The sequence below is a fragment of the Molossus molossus genome, unplaced genomic scaffold (genome assembly GCF_014108415.1).
Source record: "Molossus molossus isolate mMolMol1 unplaced genomic scaffold, mMolMol1.p scaffold_m16_p_16, whole genome shotgun sequence".
Lineage (NCBI taxonomy): Eukaryota > Metazoa > Chordata > Mammalia > Chiroptera > Molossidae > Molossus > Molossus molossus.
In genome coordinates this window covers 1,953,884-1,973,358 of record NW_023425351.1, presented here as the reverse complement: position 1 = coordinate 1,973,358, position 19,475 = coordinate 1,953,884, and the positions used below count along the sequence as shown (strand labels likewise).

Here is a 19,475-nt window from a genome sequence, read left to right as displayed (position 1 = left end):
TGCGGGGCTTCGCTTTCAAGATTGTTCATATCCAGTTGGGCTCCGACTCATCCTTGATTGAACTACCGCCAGGGTGACTGGATGATGTGGCTGCGCCCGGGGAGATGCCTTCCGAAGCCCTCTCCCCCTTCCGTTCCTCACTGAGGCCGGGCCTGCGTCAGGACTTTCCTCCTGGGTACAGCGCTGGCCTTCTGGTGCTGGAGGTGGCCTGTGGGAGCCGAGGGTGAGCTCCAGCGGCCCCGCACACAGTTCCCCAGAGAAACAGCCAGGCTTCGGACACCGGGGCTGGGTTTCTGTGCTAATACCCAGCGCGGCTGGCGTGCCAAAAGCCGCTCAGCGTCCTGTGTCCCTCCTACGCTGTGAGACGCAGCGACCCGGTTCTGCTGATGTCTGGGGCGGCCACGCTGGGATCACTGACTTGCTCTGTGGAGTTAAGTAGGACATCTTTTGAATGAAAAAGCAGCCTGTACTTTGCAAATGTCATTAGTTGTGGAAAAGTTCCCATTTGGAGATGAATGGGATAAAGATCGGCCCTCTTGGCTGGCTCACCAGGAGGCAGTGGGGAAGGGCGGGCCCAGCTCCTGCCAGCATTTCAGATGCAGATCTGAGAGCAAGTCAATAACTCTCTATGCAGGTAACTGTTTTCCCGAGTAAGTACAGCTGTTACTTAGACATTAGTGACATCTGAATAAATGTGAAACTAAAGAGGATCAAGGAGAAGAAAGGGCATCTGCGGTGCAGGAGGGGACTCAGCTCCGGGCCTGGTGGCTGTCCCCAGGTCTCTCCCGGGGCCCTGTGGCTGTCCCCCAGCTCTCAGAGAGGGGTGCAGGGGCAGGGGCGCAGACGGAGCAGGTGGGATGCATCCTCTCTCAGAGCGGGGTGCAGGGGCAGGGGCACAGACGGAGCAGGTGGGATGCATCCTCTCTCAGAGCGGGGTGCAGGGGCAGGGGCGCAGACGGAGCAGGTGGGATGCATCCTCTCTCAGAGCGGGGTGCAGGGGCAGGGGCAAGCAGACGGAGCAGGTGGGGAATGCATCCTCTCTCAGAAGCGGGGTGCAGGGGCAGGGCGCATGACGGATCAGTGGGATGCCTCCTCTCTCAGGCGGGGTGCAGGGCGGGGCGCAGACGGAGCAGGGGGATGCATCCTCTCTCAGAGCGGGGTGCAGGGGGCAGGGGCGCAGACGGAGCAGGTGGGATGCATCCTCTCTCGAGCGGGGTGCAGGTGCAGGGGCACAGACGGAGCAGGGTGGGATGCATCCCTCTCTCGAGCGGGGTGCAGGGGCAGGGGCGCAGACGGAGCAGGTGGGATGCATCCTCTCTCAGAGCGGGGGTGCAGGGGCAGGGGCGCAGACGGAGCAGGTGGGATGCATCCTCTCTCAGAGCGGGGTGCAGGGGCAGGGGCCGAGACGGAGCAGGTGGATGCATCCTCTCTCAGAGCGGGGTGCAGGGGCAGGGGGCAGCAGACGGAGCAGGTGGGATGCATCCTCTCTCAGAGCGGGGTGCAGGGGCAGGGGCGCAGACGGAGCAGGTGGGATGCATCCTCTCTCAGAGCGGGGTGCAGGGGCAGGGGCGCAGACGGAGCAGGTGGGATGCATCCTCTCTCAGAGCGGGGTGCAGGGGCAGGGGGCGCAGACGGAGCAGGTGGGATGCATCCTCTCTCAGAGCGGGGTGCAGGGGCAGGGGGCACAGACGGAGCAGGTGGGATGCATCGTCTCTCAGAGCGGGGTGCAGGGGCAGGGGGCACAGACGGAGCAGGTGGGATGCATCCTCTCTCAGAGCGGGGTGCAGGGGCAGGGGGCACAGACGGAGCAGGTGGGATGCATCGTCTCTCAGAGCGGGGTGCAGGGGCAGGGGGCACAGACGGAGCAGGTGGGATGCATCCTCTCTCAGAGCGGGGTGCAGGGGCAGGGGCGCAGACGGAGCAGGTGGGATGCATGCTCTCTCAGAGCGGGGTGCAGGGGCAGGGGGCGCAGACGGAGCAGGTGGGATGCATCCTCTCTCAGAGCGGGGTGCAGGGGCAGGGGCGCAGACGGAGCAGGTGGGATGCATCCTCTCTCAGAGCGGGGTGCAGGGGCAGGGGCACAGACGGAGCAGGTGGGATGCATGCTCTCTCAGAGCGGGGTGCAGGGGCAGGGGCACAGACGGAGCAGGTGGGATGCATCCTCTCTCAGAGCGGGGTGCAGGGGCAGGGGCGCAGACGGAGCAGGTGGGATGCATCCTCTCTCAGAGCGGGGTGCAGGGGCAGGGGCGCAGACGGAGCAGGTGGGATGCATCCTCTCTCAGAGCGGGGTGCAGGGGCAGGGGCACAGACGGAGTAGGTGGGATGCATCGTCTCTCAGAGCGGGGTGCAGGGGCAGGGGCACAGACGGAGCAGGTGGGATGCATCCTCTCTCAGAGCAGGGTGCAGTGGCAGGGGCATAGACAGGCTGTGGGGACATCACCCAGGAGCCACACAGTCATGACATGCTGCTGAGTGCCACCAAGTGCACAGCCGCCCCCTGCACCTCTGAGCCCGGCGTCCTGATGCAGACCCCGCGGCCACCTCCTCAACCTGCTGCCACCACCGACTGGGACCTGGCCACTAGGCGCCATGCTCCCAAAGCCCTGCTCTGCCCCATTTCCAGCACCCTCCCTGAACTTCGGTCAGACTGGCGCTCGGGCCCTCCAAGGGCCAGGCCACCGGCTGCTCAGGCAGAGTCTGGGAGGGGCAGAGGCGCTCAGCAGGGCGTGGAGACTCAAGGGGGGATGGGCTTGAAGGGCCCGCTGGTGGCAGAGCCCACACCTCTGCAGGCACACGCTGGAGGGCACCTCGGTTGGAGCCCTCCCAGGGCTGCCCTGGCCCACACGCTGAGGATGCGGGGGCCGCACCGGGAAGGAGCTCAGGCCCCTGAGCCACCGCACCCAGGAAGCTGGCTCCACACAAAAGCTGTGAACGTGTACAGCTGCCCGTGGTGACCGGCTCCGAGTTCTCACACCGAGTGTGAAGTTTGCTCAGTCCACTTGGGGAGACCTGTCGGTCTTTGTTCCTGCCCAAGCACTGGGACAGAGGAGGAGTCTTAGAGAAGGTGACCCTGGGACATGTGTAGACAGGACCAGCCTTCCTGGGGCAGAAGGAGCCTGGAGACCAGGAGAGCGAGCCTCACCCGGCGGAGGCCTCGGCACTCTGCTCCGGCAGGCTCCCGGGAGAGGGGCAGGGCACCGCCTTGACGCTCTAGGTTTGCTGCAGGGCCCGGCGCGTTCCCGCCTGCAGTCTGCCCTGTCCACTCCCAGAGGTGCCACAAGGTAATATCCTTCCAGGAGGGCCGTGAGCGGAGGTCTGGTTGGTCGCCCCCGCCCCCAGCCCTGATGGCGCTTTGCCCTGGTTGCCTGGCACTGGTTTGTGACAGACGGAACACTTTGCAGCGTTCCCCACGGTCAGTGGGGGCCCAGAGGACGCTGGCCCTCCAGGCAGAGCTGTGCGTCCTGCGGAGCCGCCGCCCAAGCCCTGCTGGCCTGGAGCAGTGCAGATACCCGTGGGTGGGGTCCGAAGATCGAGACCAGGCCCAGGGCTCTGGGTGTCCCTGGGAGCCCCTGCTCTGGGGTTTGCATAGTAAGGAGCCGACACATTTTAAGAAGAAAAAGAGAGTTGGCCGGAAGGTGTTCTGAACCAAAGGCAGTCCATGCAGAAGTTCAGCAAAGGCTGGGCCGAGCATGCACACCTTCGGGGAAGCCCGCAAGACCCCGTGGTGGTGGCCAGTGCTCCCAGTCCCAAACCCTGTGCTGGACACCACTGAATAGAAACCTGGACACGTTCTCATCACAGGGAAGCTTTCTGGAGAGCGAGTCCCCTTCACCTTCATTCCTTGGGCCGATGACAGCTTGCCCTCCATCGGGGCAGGGTCTCTTGCAGAGACCTCAGAGTCCTGCCAGGTGGCTGACGCAGAACATGCTCAGCACCTTCGGAGGACAGCTGTGGACGGCTGGGATGAGCACACTCATCCTGCAGAGTCTGAACTGCTCCTCGAGCACGCGAGGGGTGGAAGGAAGGCTGCAGGCGGCCGGGCTGCAGGGCCCAGACCCCAGGGGCAGCGGCTGGGCCCGCAGGAGGCGGCCGATCCATGTGTCCCTCTCACACTGGTGTTTCTCTCTCTCTCCCTCTTCCTTCCTCTCTCTAAAAATCAATAAAACATAGTTTAAAAAACTAAATAAGAGGTAAAGATTGCTTCAGCTAAGAGTTTAGAGGGTGAGGTTTGGTTATTTAGCCAATTATTTAATTAGCAATTTTAACACCGTTTTATCTTCAATACACATGGAGCCTGTAGGACATCAGATTTGCTATCGGGAGAATGAATTTAAGGACTAAATAGTGTGTTCTCTCTCTCTCTTTATCAAATGATAGATTGCTTTTAATTTTATTTTATTAAAAAAAGGTGTGTTTTTTTTCCCTTCATTGACCCTAGAGAGAGAGGGAGGAAGAGGGAGAACATCGACTGGCCGCCTCCTGCATGCCCCCCACTGGGGATCAGGCCCACAACCTGGGCACGTGCCCTGACTGGGAATCGAACTGGGACCTCTGGGTGCAGGGTCGATGCTCAACCACTGAGCCACACCGACCAGACTAGATTGCTTTTTAAATACTTTAATTTTGATGATCACAGGTACCACCCGAATCTGGGGGTTGCCTGTGATACGTAATGATGCCAGCTCTCCAGCCAGGACTTGGCTAATGGGGCGCCAGCACCTGGGGCAGTGGCGGGGTGCGGGGGCCCTCCTCCGAATCGTCAGTATGGAGCCTGCACCGCCACGCTCCTTGTGAGCAGAACGTAGAAAAATCTGCTCAACGACTGACTCCAGGCCACGCTGCTCTGCCCACCCGCCGGCACCGGCGACCACTTCCCCACCCCCTTCCTCTGAGGAGGCCGTGTCAGCCGCAGTGGGCCCCGCTCTTCCCAAGACATTTTTAAATCGGATGGACCGAGGATGGCTGTGTGGTGACTCCACTGTGTTTTATTTTATTTTAAAATTTTATTTATTTATTTTTAAAACTCATCTTTATTGTTGCATGTATTACAGATGTCCCCCCTTTTTTCCCTCTTGACACCCTCCTCCCCACTCCCACCCCTCCTGCCTCCCCCACACTGTCTGTGACCATTGGTGACGCCCATATGCACAGAAGTTCTTGGGTTTCTCTCATCCCGCCCTCCCTCCCCCTTCCCTTTGAGGGTCATCAGCAATTTGTGCTTCTTAATTCCTTCACCTTTTCACCCACCCTCCCAGCCCCCACCATTTGGCAACCAACAAAAAGTTCTCTGTATCTTTGAGTCTGTTTCTGTTCTGCTTGCTCATTTTGTTTGTAGAGTCAATTGTTGATAGATATGTATTTACTGCCATTTTATTTTTCATACTTTTATTCTTCTTCTTCAAGAAGCCCCTTCAACATTTCACATAATACTGGTTTGGTGGGGATGAACTCCTTTAGCTTTTTCTTGTCTGGGACACTCTTGATATGGCCATCGATTCTAAATGAGAGCTTTGCAGGACAGAGCAATCTTGGTTGTAGGTCCTTGCTTTCCACTGTATTTTATTATTGAAAAGTCCACATCCTTGCTTCTGAGGCACCGCTCCCGGAATAGACCCCTCCGTGACAGAGTGCCCGATTTATCAGTGACATTGTACATGTCGTCACATGCGGTTTGGATGATCTTGACAGTGCAGAGGGCCACCCACAGGTGCAGTTTCCGTGACTTCACAGCATCTGGCTCAGGGCAGGCTGGTGAATTAAAACGACAATAGTGCCCTCAGAAGCTCCCTCCCCTCGCGGCAGCAGCAGCCCGGAGGGCCTTGGAGAAATAACAGGCACGGTTGCTAAAGGAAACATTAATTTTGTGGTGGCATTGTCTGAGTTTAAAGAATGAGAAAATAGATTTTTAGACAGGGAAAATTGGCTTTCTCCCCCTGTCCCTGTTTCCCTGGGGACCCAGAGAAAATTGAAACCACACCATCGAGAGAGAGTCACTGACGGGCCCCTGGTGACTCCATGATGGCAGACAGCTCTGTTTGAAGCTTGGGGACACCTCCTTGTCCCCTTCCCCTAGTTTGGACACCACGGAGGGATTTTAGGGTGTCCCACGGTCACCATGATTTCACAAAGTTCAGTTGAGAACCTCTAAGACATCACTCTCTCACGCTGATTCTGACATCCTTAAAGAAAATGATATTTTCATCAGGCATTCTCTTTCTGTTTTGTTTTTTTTTCTTTACAGATCTTTTTTTTCTTTTCTGACAGATGGAAACTGTATATATTTAAGAGGCACCCCGTGACGCTTTCATAAGCGTACATGTTGTGAAGTGATTTCCACAGTCAAGCTAACTACGCCACCCATCACCCACACAGGTCCTTTCTTGGAATGAGAACACCTAAGTCATACCTAAGTCACAGGGGAAAAGGAGGGAATCTGTACTACATTCAACAATAAAGATAAGTGAAGAAAAAAGGAAATTTCAAGTACACAATAGTGTTGCTAACGACAGTCACCAGGCTCCACAGTAGCCGATCCTGAGTACCTGCGAGTGTCTCCCAGCGCCCCAGGTCCCCGGCGACCCCTCACCTCTGCTTCTCAGCTCGCTAGCCGACCTCCCACACCCAGGGAGCTCACGCAGCGTCTGCCTTCCTGTGTCTGGTGCCTGACTTACTTTATTCACTAGTGTCCTCCAGATTCACCGGTCATCACGCATGGCAGACATCCTTGTTTTTAATACTTTTTTAAAAATATTTTTTTCTTTATTGATTTGAGAGAGAGGAAGGGAGAGGGTGAGAGAGATGGAAACATCGATGAGAGAGAACATCGACTGGTCGCCTCCTGCACGCCCCCCACTGGGGATGGGCCCACACCCTGGGCATATGTCCTGACCGGGAATCAAACCGGCAACCTCTTGGTGCAGGGTCGACGCTCAGCCACTGAGCCACACCAGCCGGGCTGGATTTCCTTTTTTGTTTTGAAGGGCTCATTGATATTCCATCACACGTCCGCAGTGTCCAGGCCCTCTGGTCTGGACTGAGAAGAGGTCTCAGGATCCGGAGACGGGCTTGGCCGGCCAGGGCCAGCTCCCTTCCGAGCTCGCGCCTCCTCGGAGATCCAAATGACTGGGTTTGTAACCCGAATGTGTTTCCGAATGCCTCTCAGCCAAGCTGGAGAGAGAATATATTCTGAACCATATCAATGTAATTTTTAAATTAGTCTGAGTTATTTAAATTCTACACAGCGAACAAGTCTGAAAGGAGTGTTTACCCATGCAAGAAATCATCATTCCCGTGAAAAAGCCACTCGGGCAGAAATGCACCCACTGAAAAACTGGCGTGAATCAGTTTCAGTTCCAATAGAACCAATTAATGTGCAAAGTCTCCTTTTAACAACATCAGCTCTGGGCTGAAGAGGGAAGTAATTCACAAGGAAGTTTTCATTTAGCACCTTGAATATATTCTTAAAGTGGCTCAGGGTCTGCAACTTGTACTTGAAGAGGACTCATAGACCATCCCAGCATGTTCTTTGTTTTGTTTAACCATCACCAGAGGGTATTTTTTCCATCGATTCTTAGAGTGGAAGGGAGGGAGGGAAGGGGAGAGAAAGAGGGAGAGAAACATTGATGTAGGAGAGACACATCGACTGGTTGCCTCTTGCTTGCACCCTGACTGGGCCCAGGGATCGAACCTACAACCCGGGTACAAGTCCTTGGTCAGGAATCCAACCTGTGACCCTTCGACTCTAACCACGGAGCACACTGGCCAGGGACCAAGGTGTACTTTTACACTGTGACTCTCAAACATCAAAAGAACAGAAACCTCCTGCTCCCTTCCTCCGTACTGTTCATTAAAAGGGCTGTGAGAAGCTTCCTCAGGGCAAAGCTGCTTTTACACTAAGATTGGGACCTTAGAATCCAATGCAAACTTGATGCCTGTTTCCCCTGCTCATTTCCAAATCAGAATCTGTCTGAGGCCACATCAAGGAGGTGTTTCTAGGAGGTTTTTGGAACTGATTTAACCGTAATGTTTACAGCCTGGCCCGTGTGCTCCGTGGCTGAGCGTGGACCCTGCACCAAGAGGTCCCGGTTCGATTCCCGGCCAGGGCACGTGCCCAGGTTGTGGGCTGATCCCCAGTGGGGGGCATGCAGGAGGCGGCCAGTCGATGTTCTCTCTCATCGATGTTTCTGTCTCTCTCTCCCTCTCCCTTCCTCTCTCTCAAAGTCAGTAAAGAAAATGAATGTTTTCAGTGTAATGCTTAGAGGATGAGCAGAGAGTATCAGCCGCTTGATGCTCTCCCAGCCAGTGAGCCCGAGCTCTGTGCGGGAGTCCAGGCGGCTTAGCTGGTATCTCCTACGGTTAGATGGGTGAGATGAAAAAGTTTTAATTTGTAAATCTAATTACACTTACTTTATCTATATAAAAGTATTTCACATTATATATTTATAATAAATTATATATGTAATACCTATATAAATAATACATCTATACAAGAAATATTTAAAATTTGAAATATAAAACACTTATTAATATTTAATGAAACTACACATTGAGTGTTTCAATTCTATTATGTAATGATGTAACTCCTGACATTGAGGACAGCCACACACAGGCTCAGGGCTGGGTCAGCACCAGGAGCTCCAGGCACCTGAGCGCGGGCAGGGGGCTCCTGTGACCGGGCCACTCCACGCATGCCTGCGGCCTCTCGACCTGTCCGGTTGCCCACAGCTGGACTCCAGGGCAGGGGTGGCCAGCGTGTCTCCTCCACCTTGCGCCTCCGAAACTGACAGGCGATGGGAAGTTAGACTTCAAAGGTTTTCTGAAGAGATCCCAGAGACCATGAATGTCTGTGAGAGCAGCCTGCACATATCTCAGTCATGCCTGAGTCATAGCTGAGTCACACCTCAGTCTTACCTCGGTCACACCTAAATCATACATAAGTTATATCTAAATCATACCTAAGCCATACCTAAGTCATACCTGAGTCACACCTGAGTCACACCTCAGCCATACCTAAGTCCACCTAAGTCATACCTAAGTCATACATAAGTCACATCTAAATCATACATAAGCCACACCTGAGTCACACGTAAGTCATACCTGAGTCACACCTAAATCATACATAAGTCATATCTAAATCATACCTAAGCCACACCTAAGTCATGCATGAGTCACACCTGAGTCACACCAAAGTCATACCTAATTCATACTAAGTCACATCTAAATCATACCTAAGCCACACCTAAGTCATATCGCCATCTATCATGTGAGCTTCCTCGTTTTGCGTAGTTGTTGAGTTATATGTCATTCTTCTTTGGAAACTTGTTCTCAGGGCTCTACTACTGAGTTTAAACTCCTGCTAAGTTTGGAACATAGATTTCGAGGGTGTGGATTAAAAGTGACTCCCCCTCTCAACGGTGAGGATGAGATGCGCTCAGAAGGCGTGCTAAGCCAGGCATGAAGAGAAGCTGGCCCGGCCCCTGACTGCAGGGTGGACACGCGTGCATTCCACATAAAAGACTTTTTCAGGGGTGACGCTTCTAACAATAGCAGCTGATGGCCAGTGAAGGAAGAAGCATGTGCTAGCAATTTCTTTGGACCAGATCAGCTAGACCTTTCATTTCCCATGAAGTCCTCCAATAAATCACCTGCTCCATTCTTCTTCCCCAGCATCCCAGACAATTGTTTTGATCCCTGTGGTTCAAATGGCTTTCGGAGATGCTTTCCTGAGCAGCAGAAGGGGGAGGGAACCAGGGTGCTCAATGGTGACAGAAATATTTGAAGGCCACAAACAAAGTCATGAAAAAGAATTGCTGTGATCGCTCAAAAATCCAACCCCATCCGTGTTTCTGGTCATCGAGCATGACTACGCTGGTCGCTGAGACGTGATTTCTTCTCATCTAATACTGCATGACTTCCGCAAGGCAGACGGCACATCTCCAACACTTTCTGAAGGGTGACGGCACCGACGGTGACCTGAGCATGCGGAGTCCTTTAACTGGACACTCTAACATAGTGGTCAAGGGTTATCGGACAGACCCGTTCAAAACAACTTGGCTCATTCTTAATTAGTTCTGAATGCCTGGGAATCGTACGCGTTCTTGTCCACAGGATATTATTATTAGATCATGTATCCTGACTCAGGACGACACCATCAGCCTGCCCAGAGAGGCCGTCGGTGTGAGTGCAGAAATAGAAGTAAAACGAGAAAAAGGCAGAAAAGGTAGAGATTTTGGAGAGAGACAGAGACAACGGCAGAAGAAGCCTGAGGAGAGGAGACGGAAAAGAAGGGCAGAGATTGGTGGCCAGATTCGGAAACAGTGATTCAGAGGATTTTTTAGAACCAACCTGAGCTATGTTTACTTGACGAGAATATAGATCATTTCTGTCTACCCTGTTCAGGGTTCACTGAGGATACAGGAGTTCATGTATGTTCATCAGCTGAATTTCTGAGGTCACAAAACAGCTTGGGGTGCACTATACTGAGGTCTCCATGGAGCACGGACGGCAGAGCTGCTGAGAAATGACGCGTGCGGTGCTGTGTGGGCTGCGAGCATGGGGTCCACGGCCTGATCCCACCTGAACCTTGTCAATTTGAATTAAACATTGATTAAATATTAAGATTTCATGTTTAGACATGTACTCACCCAACAGACAGGAAAGGCTCCTTTGACTCGAGTCTGAAAAAATAGAAAAAGTGTATTTTAATAAAACAATATGCTCTACACTTAAAAATTGCTTTTGTGTAAATCTAACAGGATTGTCATACTTGTTGGGATGAAAATCATGCAATCAGCACCAGTAAAAAGCTATAAATAATATATTAACACCTCGTGTGCACTAATTCAGACTCTAGCTATATTAATGGAGAAGCTAAAAAAAAGACAGCATTGAACCAAAGCAGGAGAACAGTGTTGTTAGTCTAATTCTGATTTGTGCTCTCTCTATCTATTTTTTCTGTTTTTTTTTACAGTAATTTGTTTGTACAAGTTTTAATATACCTCTTTGTGATTGTTGGAGTAGTAAAAAGTTACAATGTATTTAGTTGCATATTAGTCAAATAATTTACTTCCTGCAAATCTTCCACCGCGAAGACGGTGACTTCCTTATGTTTCTGGTCACTTGCCTGCGACACCACCACCCAGACAGGAAGTCAGGACACAGACGAGCGTGTCCTGCTCCCTCGTGTCTCCTGGGAGCCAAGAATTGTTTGTGGCTCCTCACATATTAAGGGAGAATCTAATTCTGACGTCTCTGCTTGGTTGTGGCACCCTGAAAAAGCTGCTTAAGACACATTTAGGGTGGAGCAGCTGAGAAAACAGAAAGAAAGGGTCTGGCCGGTGACGCTCAACGGGTTGAGCGTCCCAGGGACTGAGAGGTGCCCGGGTTGCGGCTCAATCCCCAGCAGGGGGTGTGCAGGAGGCAGCCCACTGATGTATTTCTCCCACATCAATGTTTTCATCTCTCTCTCCAAAAAAGCAATAAAAAGCAAATTAAAAAAAAAAGAAAAAAAGTAGAGAAAGAACTCCTGACCACTGACATCAGTGCGGTGACTGCGGGGTGTGGGGGGGAGTGAGGAGAGGTGGCAGTGGGCATATGGAGGATACATGGTGACAGAAAAAATAATAAAATACAGGAAAAACATAAGGAGGCAAATATAAAAATAAATACATAAAATAAAATTAGTAAAACACACACACACAAAAGCATCCCGGGCCTTCCTGTTCTCAGAACACAGGCTAGAATTGCATCCAGCAAATTTCCTTCTTTCACCAATTAACTGTACATGATGATGATGATGATGATGATGATGATGGTTTTAATCCTCACCCGAGGACATTTTTTCATTGATTTTCAGATAGAGTGGGAGGGAGGCCGGGGTGGGGAGGAGAGAGAGCCAAAGAAACGTCGATGTGAGAGAGACGCATCGATGGGTTGCCTCTTGCATCCCAGGCACGTGCCCTTGACTGGGAATTGAACCTGTGACTCTCTGGTCCCCAGGGCGGCGCTCTAACCACTAGGCAACATTGGCCAGGGTGTACTATATATTCTTTGCAAAAGGTAAGGCAATCAGAAAAGTATCCCTTCTCAATATTTCCTAATTAATAAATAAGGAGACCGGTTGGTGTGTATATGGGCCACTTTATTTTCATATCAGTTTCTTATCAGATGATTACAGGTTAAATGTAGGCAAATATTGAAGACGTTTTCATGTAAATCCCGGTGCTTAAGGTTCTCAAAAAGCCCTGTTTGAACATATAGTATTTACGTGTGTATCAGCCCCTTCTTGACCACTTCAGTGACCAGCAGAGGGTGCCTGCCCCTGCAGTCGTCCTCTGAAAGATCTTCACGAATGAAGATTTCCATGATGTGCTTTTTATTTTCAACCCTCACAGAGGGTATGTTCATTGAATTTTTTAGAGAGAGAGAGAGGGGAGATAGAAAGAAAGAGAGAGAGAAACAGAAAGAGAAACATCGACTGGTTGCTCCCCACATGCACCCGAAGCAGGGATGGCACCCACAACCTAGGAATGTGCCCTGACCGGAACCTGAACCCACAGCCTGTTGGTGTAGAGGACGAGCTCCAACCAACGCAGGCACCTGGCCAGGGCTTTCGCGTTGTTCTCCATCGCCTCTCTTACCATCCACTGTATTGCAGGAAATGTGTCTCCTTATTGCCCAACACGTTTGGTTTCGCTTTGCCCTGGTCCTCAGCCTCCCATTTCTACATGCCTGCCGAGTCCTCCTCGCTTCCCCGTGCAGGAGCGACTTCTCTCTGAGCTTCTCTAACAGCTTCCGGAGCTGCATTTTACTACAGCAAAACATGACGCTGCTACTGAGGGCCAGGCCATATTCACGATGCTTTATACACAAGGATTTATTTCAGCATCCTGGTACCCCCTGAGGCGGATCTCATTTTACAGGTGAGGACACTGATACCCGGAGAGGCCAGGTGTCCTGCCCAAGGTCCCAGCTGAAGGAGGTGACGCTGCCTCCAGGCGCCTGGCCCCAGGTGCGCAGGCCAGTCTCAGGGTGGGCCACGACCCCTCGAGGCTGCCGCTTGTTCGGGTGCGCCCTCGATGGCATTGCCGCAAGTCCTCCCCTCACCCTTTCTCAGTTCTCCCGAGGACCTGTCCGATGTCCGACGCTGTCCACCGCCCAGACGTCCCCGATGTCCACCTCTGGCATCACCCCGTTTGGATGCACAGCTGCGTCTGCCCAGCACCGCCCCTCTTGTCGGCGCCTGTGCCTCAGCGTGTCCCAGACTGGAGTCCTTGCTGCCCTCTCTCGTGTCCCTCTTTCCCCGGGCCCGGCGGTGTCGCTCGCCACTCAGGTGATGGGCTGGGAGGAGGACACGGTTTCTCAGTCCCGCCTGCCGACAACAGCAAGTCCTCTTCGTTCCGGCCACGCCTCAGCTCCGCCGCCACAGTCCACATGCCCGTCAGCTCCCACGCGGGCGGTGGGTCATCCCTCCGTGACCGGCCATTGGCGCTGCTTCCTCCAAGCAGCAGGCTGCCCCAGGACCCTCTGTCCCGGACGCCGGTCATGGCATTAACGCCTCGCCAAACCTTCGCTCACAGCGAGCACTCTCACCCGCTGCTGCACGGAGAGCCCGGGCTTCCTGAGGGGCCTGGGGCCCGTTCTGACCCGTTCCAGGTGGCCTCTCATCGTCACCCATTTACAGTGAACACGTCCAGGTGACACCTCCGTCACCCCAAGGCCTTCTGACGTAAACAGACGTTTCCCCAGGCGAGTGGCTCCGGTGAGCTAAAGATCTCTTTGATCCCAGATAAGCACGCGTGACTCTCAGGCACCTTCCTTCACTGAACATTTGCATATTAAAACATAACGCGATTCTATCAGTGATCTTAAAAATCCATCGATTGCCAAAAGATTAAAACAAGTGTCTTCCTCATGTAATATGAACAGACTGTTCCCACATAAATTCTTCAACACCCATGGAAATTCAGAATCTGTCTCCTGACTCTCTGGCCGGTGTGGCTCAGTGGTTGAGCATTGACCCTGCACCAAGAGGTCGCTGGTTCGATTCCCGGTCAGGGCACATGCCCAGGTTGTGGGCCCAATCCCAGTGGGGGGCATGCAGGAGGCGGCCAATCGATGTTCTCTTATCGATGTTTCTATCTCTCTCTCCCTCTCCCTTCCTCTCTCTCTAAAATCTTTATTGAAAGAAAAACAAAAAACAAAACAACAGTGAAAGGAGCCCCGGCCTCCGTGAGCTCCGGCTGGGGGATCGAGGCGCGGGGAGAAGTCAGGGCAGAGACGCCCCGGCCAGCACGGGCACTGTGTCCCCATTCACCCCGGGAAGACTCGGCACGACTCAGTGGCCAAGAGGGCAGTTGCAGAAGTCCCTGGGACAGAGTCAGCACTATTGCAATAACTGCGTGGGGCCGGGTGGGCAGGGGAAACATCAGGGGACCCCTGTAAAGTGCGTGGCTGTCTAACCACTATGCTGCACACCTGAGCGCAGTACAGAGTGAGACTGAGTGTCGACTGTGATGGAAACAAAAAGATGCTCTGTCCCCTGACCATGAGCAGGCCCTCCGAGGGCAGAGCCCTTCCCCAGGTGGCTGCCTGTGAGAGCAGAGTGCCGCCGGCGCCAAGGGCTGCTCCCCCCGGGGCCGCCACGCCCCGTCGACCCGCGCACACTGGAGCAATGCAGAGTCGGGGTGACACCCGCGCACACACTGCAGCAATGCAGAGTCAGGGTGACACCCGCGGACACACTGCAGCAATGCAGAGTCAGGGTGACACCCACGGACACACTGCAGCAGTGCAGAGTCGGGGCGACACCCGCGCACACAGTGCAGCAGTGCAGAGTCGGGGTGACACCCACGGACACACTGCAGCAGTGCAGAGTCGGGGCGACACCCACGGACACACTCGCAGCAATGCAGAGTCAGGGTGACACCCGCGGACACACTGCAGCAATGCAGAGTCAGGGTGACACCCACGGACACACTGCAGCAGTGCAGAGTCGGGGCGACACCCACGGACACACTCGCAGCAATGCAGAGTCGGGGTGACACCCGCGGACACGCTCGCAGCAATGCAGAGTCGGGGTGACACCCGCGGACACACTCGCAGCAACGCAGAGTCGGGGTGAGACTGCGGGGCAATGCTCCCCTGAAAGTATGTGAGCCCAGAAGCTGAGAGGTCAAGCACGTATGATGTATGTCAGTTCTGACTGATGGATGGTGGCTGCTGGGAACACTCGTGGACGAGAACTCTGCGAGCGCTCAGGCCTGCAGGCAAGGGGCTGTGACAACCCAGGGCTGCCTCGCAGGCAGCAGAGGGAAGGACAGGAATGTGGACTTACCAGCTCTGGGCAGATGGACCACTGAACTTGCTCAAATTTACAAATGGAAGAGAGGGTTACATCTGAGAGAAGCTAGCTTCCCAGGCACACAGTCCATCTGCCTGTGTGCAAACAATGCTGTATATTTATCTCAGTACTTTAAAAAATATTTTTTCTTTATTGATTTTAGAGAGAGAGGAAAGGAGAGGGAGAGAGAGATGCAAACATCAATGAGAGAACATCGACCGGCCGCCTCCTGCACCCCCCCACCCCCCCGCCCTGGGGACTGGGCCCACGACCTGGGCAAGTGTCCTGACCGGGAATCGAACCAGCCACCTCTTGGTGCAGGGTCGACGCTCAACCACAAAGCCACACCGCCCGGGAGATACTGTATATTTAATGCCTCATATAAGAGCCAATATTTGGAATTTGACACACTAACCTAAGCATTTTATCACAGTTAATCGTCATAAGCTCCCTGTGGCCATTCTCTCTGTTTTTCACATAGGAGATGAGGCAGAGAGAGGCTGGGTCGCCCTCCCGAGCCCTCGGAGCTGGACGGTCACAGCGGAGGGTAGCTCCGGCCGCCTGACCAGGAGGTGAGCTCTGAATGTCACAGGACATGTGGCCGCCCTCCGGGAGGTACTTCCTGGCCATTCGACGGCCGTCAGCCAGCCGGAGGGCGGGGGTTTGCCCACGCGGATTCCACGTGTCTGCTGGGAAGCAGTCCTCCCCCGTTTCCTCGCAGGGGCTTCCGTGTCCGGTGGAGGTGTCTGCTTCGGCTCTCATCAGCCCGGGGACGCTCCACTTCCAGTCACCCCATCGGAGCTCCCCCTCCGGGGGCAGGGGAACGGGGGCGAGGCGTCAGCCAGTGTGGACCCTCGCCGTCACGATGCCACACTGGGAACTCGGGTGCAGGGCGCGCCTCGTAGACAGGCTGTGCCGTTCCCCCTCTCCCGGGGGCGGGAGTCCAGCAGGAGGACTGGGTGTGGAGGAGACTCCTGCTGGCAGTGAGCAGCCCCGACCCCTGCCAGCTCTGCCGGGACCTGGGCACCGAGGCTGCAGTCCAGGAGCGGTCAGGGCAGGGCACAGGGTCATCCTTGCTGTGCTGACTCCGTCAGTGACCTCACCACCCGTCGCCCTGGATGTGAGCACACACAGCTCTGCACCTTGGCCTTAAAATAAGGGAAATGATGCCACAACGAGCCACTTTCAAACTTAGCTGCACAGCAGCGCGCTTGCTCCTCTCGGCTCCAAGCCTATGCAGCAGAAAGAGGCCCGTGGAGACATGCTGGCCAGGGCTGCTGAGCTGCGCTGTGCCTCGCCTGGGCGCTCCTGGCTCTCAGCCCGCGGCCCTGCAGAGCCCGGCCCTGCGAGCACAGGCGGAGGGGGCGGGTCGTCCGGCAGTCGTGGTTCAGATATGGCTGCAGTCGGCTCCGCAGAGTTCGTGGTCATGCACCTCGGTTCCCTCCACAGTAAGTGAGGCATGAAGGTCAGGACAAGTCTGCAGGTTCCCATGCTGGGGGTAACAGCCTGGGCCCTGGGAATGGTGTTAATGACATAACGATGTATTCACAGGGCACCAGTCAACGGCCTCCCTCAGCGCCTTTCCCTTCCACACCCTGCGCCTGTGCCCGAACTCACCCCTGTTCAGGTCCCGGAAGCAACCACCCTTCCTCTGCCTTCTCTTCGTAAAACATGAAAACCCTTCAGCCCAAGCTATGGTCAGCGTCTGCGGCAGGCTCGGGGAATAGCTCACTTCTGCGTGTGTTTTGCTTAACTGTGCAGCTGCCCCCTTCCTAGGGACACACGCGCCCGGCCGATCAATCTCCTGCTCACGTTCCTGCCTTGGTAACCTCAGCCCTACTCAGATCCAGCTTCTTATGTGCCCCAGACCTTTGAAAAATTAAATCCTGGAACCAAATGTCAGAATGTAATGACTCCAACCGTCACATGCTGATACGACTGTGTGAAGCCAGTCACCTTCCTGGTTCTGTCATCGTCACCTTCCCCGGGGCGCCGAGAGCCCCACCTGGGTGTCCCTCCCGCCCCGCGGCTGCAGGTGTCTCCCAGGAGCGTGAGTTCTACTCCATGCGCTCCGGGCGGCTCCCTGGGCTGCTGCGCAGCATCCAGCCGTGCCCCCAGCCTGAGAGCCGTCTGTCTGTCCGACCCCGAGAGCGGAATCACAGTTCACAGTGCCGAGGGGAACTGCTGGTAGCACGGACTTCGAATAACCCCCAATCCGGTGAACTACTCCTGCCTGCAAACACGCCCCTCCTGGGGTTTGCACCCCGAGCCTGGGTGTGTCACTCGTTGCCTTGTGTCACTTTGCTGCTTCCTGACTCCACAGACCGGCCTGTTCTAGAACTCAGCCCTCAGACTTCCTCCCTTTCCTCTCCCTGAGTGACTCCGAGCGTTTGTTCTGCTCCAGGGTCGTGGCAGCGAGGATCACCTGCGCGCTGGTGAGCACGGATGAACACGGGTGAGCACGGATGAGCACGGATGAGCATGGATGAACACGGATGAGCACGGATGAACACAAATGAGCATGGATGAGCACACATCAACACGGATAAGCATACATGAACACGGGTGAGCACGGATGAGCATGGATGAACACGGATGAGCACGGATGAACACAAATGAGCATGGATGAGCACACATCAACATGGATGAGCATACATGAGCACGGGTGAGCACGCATGAGCATGGATGAGCACATATGAGCACGCATGAGCACGGGTGAACACAAATGAGCACAGATGAGCACGCATGAGCATGTGTGAGCACAGCCAGTCCCGGCCTTTCTCAACCCCAGGCTGAGCCGCCAGCTGCTGACTTGACAACTCCAGCCAGCACTGGAACAGAATCTCGACTCAACACGTTCAAGAGCTGAGCTTGTCTCCACCACGCACCCACCCCGCCTGCCCCACCTCCTCCTCCAGCTCGGCTCGTCCCACGTGACGGCAGCTTCCTGTGCTCAGAGCCTGGTCCCCGAACCTGGGGGCCCTGTGCTGGACAGTCTGGCCTCATCAGCTCCTCCTGGCAACCATCCAGAGGGGAGCCCGCGCCCTCCTCTTCTGCAGGGACTGGCCTCTAACCTGCTTTCAGATGGTGCACTGTGAACGTCCACCCTCGGTCTTCAGAGGACAACAGCTCCTTCCTACAGCTCCTTCCTCCCACCGTGTAAAACTCGGATGACTCGGGACCGCTGAGCTGTGATGGCCGGAAGCTGACCATGTGGACAGACTGCAGAGAGAGGGCCAGGCTCTCTGCTGTTTCAGGCAGCCCCCGTCAGACCCCCACAGAGCAGAACCACCCCACCGAACCCAGCCCAGACTGCTGGACAGGACAAACAATAAGGTCTTTTTCTTTATTGATTTTAGAAAGAAAGGAAGGGAGAGGGAGAGAGAGATAGAAACAGGAATGAGAGATCACCAACTGGCTGCCTCCTGCAGGCCCCCCCCTGGGGATCGGGCCCACCACCTGGGCATGTGTCGTGACCGGGAATCGAACTGGTGACCTCCTGGTGCAGGGCGGACGCTCAACCACTGAGCCACAGGAGCCAGGCAGTAAGTTGTTTGTAAGCCAGCACGCCTCATCCAGCAGTAGACAGCGGTGACCTTGGCGCTGTCCTTTCTCACAGCTCACGTCCCTCTGCCAGCGACTGGGCGGCCCTCCTGCCAGAGCCTCCCTGACCTAACACCTCACAAGGGCCACACTCTGCCATCACCGCTGTGTGTCCCCGTCCCTCCCCGTCCGTCAGCACACCCCACATGCACAGCTCGCTCGGCTCTGCTCTGCTCAGCGCCTTGCGAGTCTCCCCGAGTGGGAGCCGAGGACACCGTGGGCTGGGGGTTCATGTGGCACCTCCCTCGGTCTGTGCGGCTCCGCTCACCTCCTCCTGCCCAGCGTCCTGGGCTCTGCTTTTCATGAGTCACCCAACCGCCACTGGCCAAGCAGGGGTGCCAGCGCCCTGGGTGGGGGGCTCTTAGACATCCCTGCTGCACTGGGTGCTGCCCTTTCTTTTAGAGAGAGAGGAGGGGAGAGAGAGAGGAACATCGATCAGCTGCCTCCTGCCCGCCCCCAACTGGGGATCGAGCCTGCGACCGGGCATGCGCCCTGACCCGGAATCAAACCAGGACCTCTCAGTCCACGGGAT

The 19,475-nt window shown here is 55.0% G+C and overlaps 1 protein-coding gene across 2 annotated transcripts in view; it reads right to left on the bottom strand.

Moving 5' to 3' along the window:
• The window catches only part of RALYL (RALY RNA binding protein like), a 255,020-nt gene that overhangs the window by 61,613 nt on the left and 173,932 nt on the right, over positions 1–19,475 (bottom strand). For both annotated transcript variants that reach the window (XM_036264057.1, XM_036264056.1), the window contains exon 3: positions 10,644–10,676. In XM_036264057.1, coding sequence (XP_036119950.1) covers positions 10,644–10,676 — 33 coding nt within the window. The remainder of the gene's footprint in view (positions 1–10,643; positions 10,677–19,475) is intronic.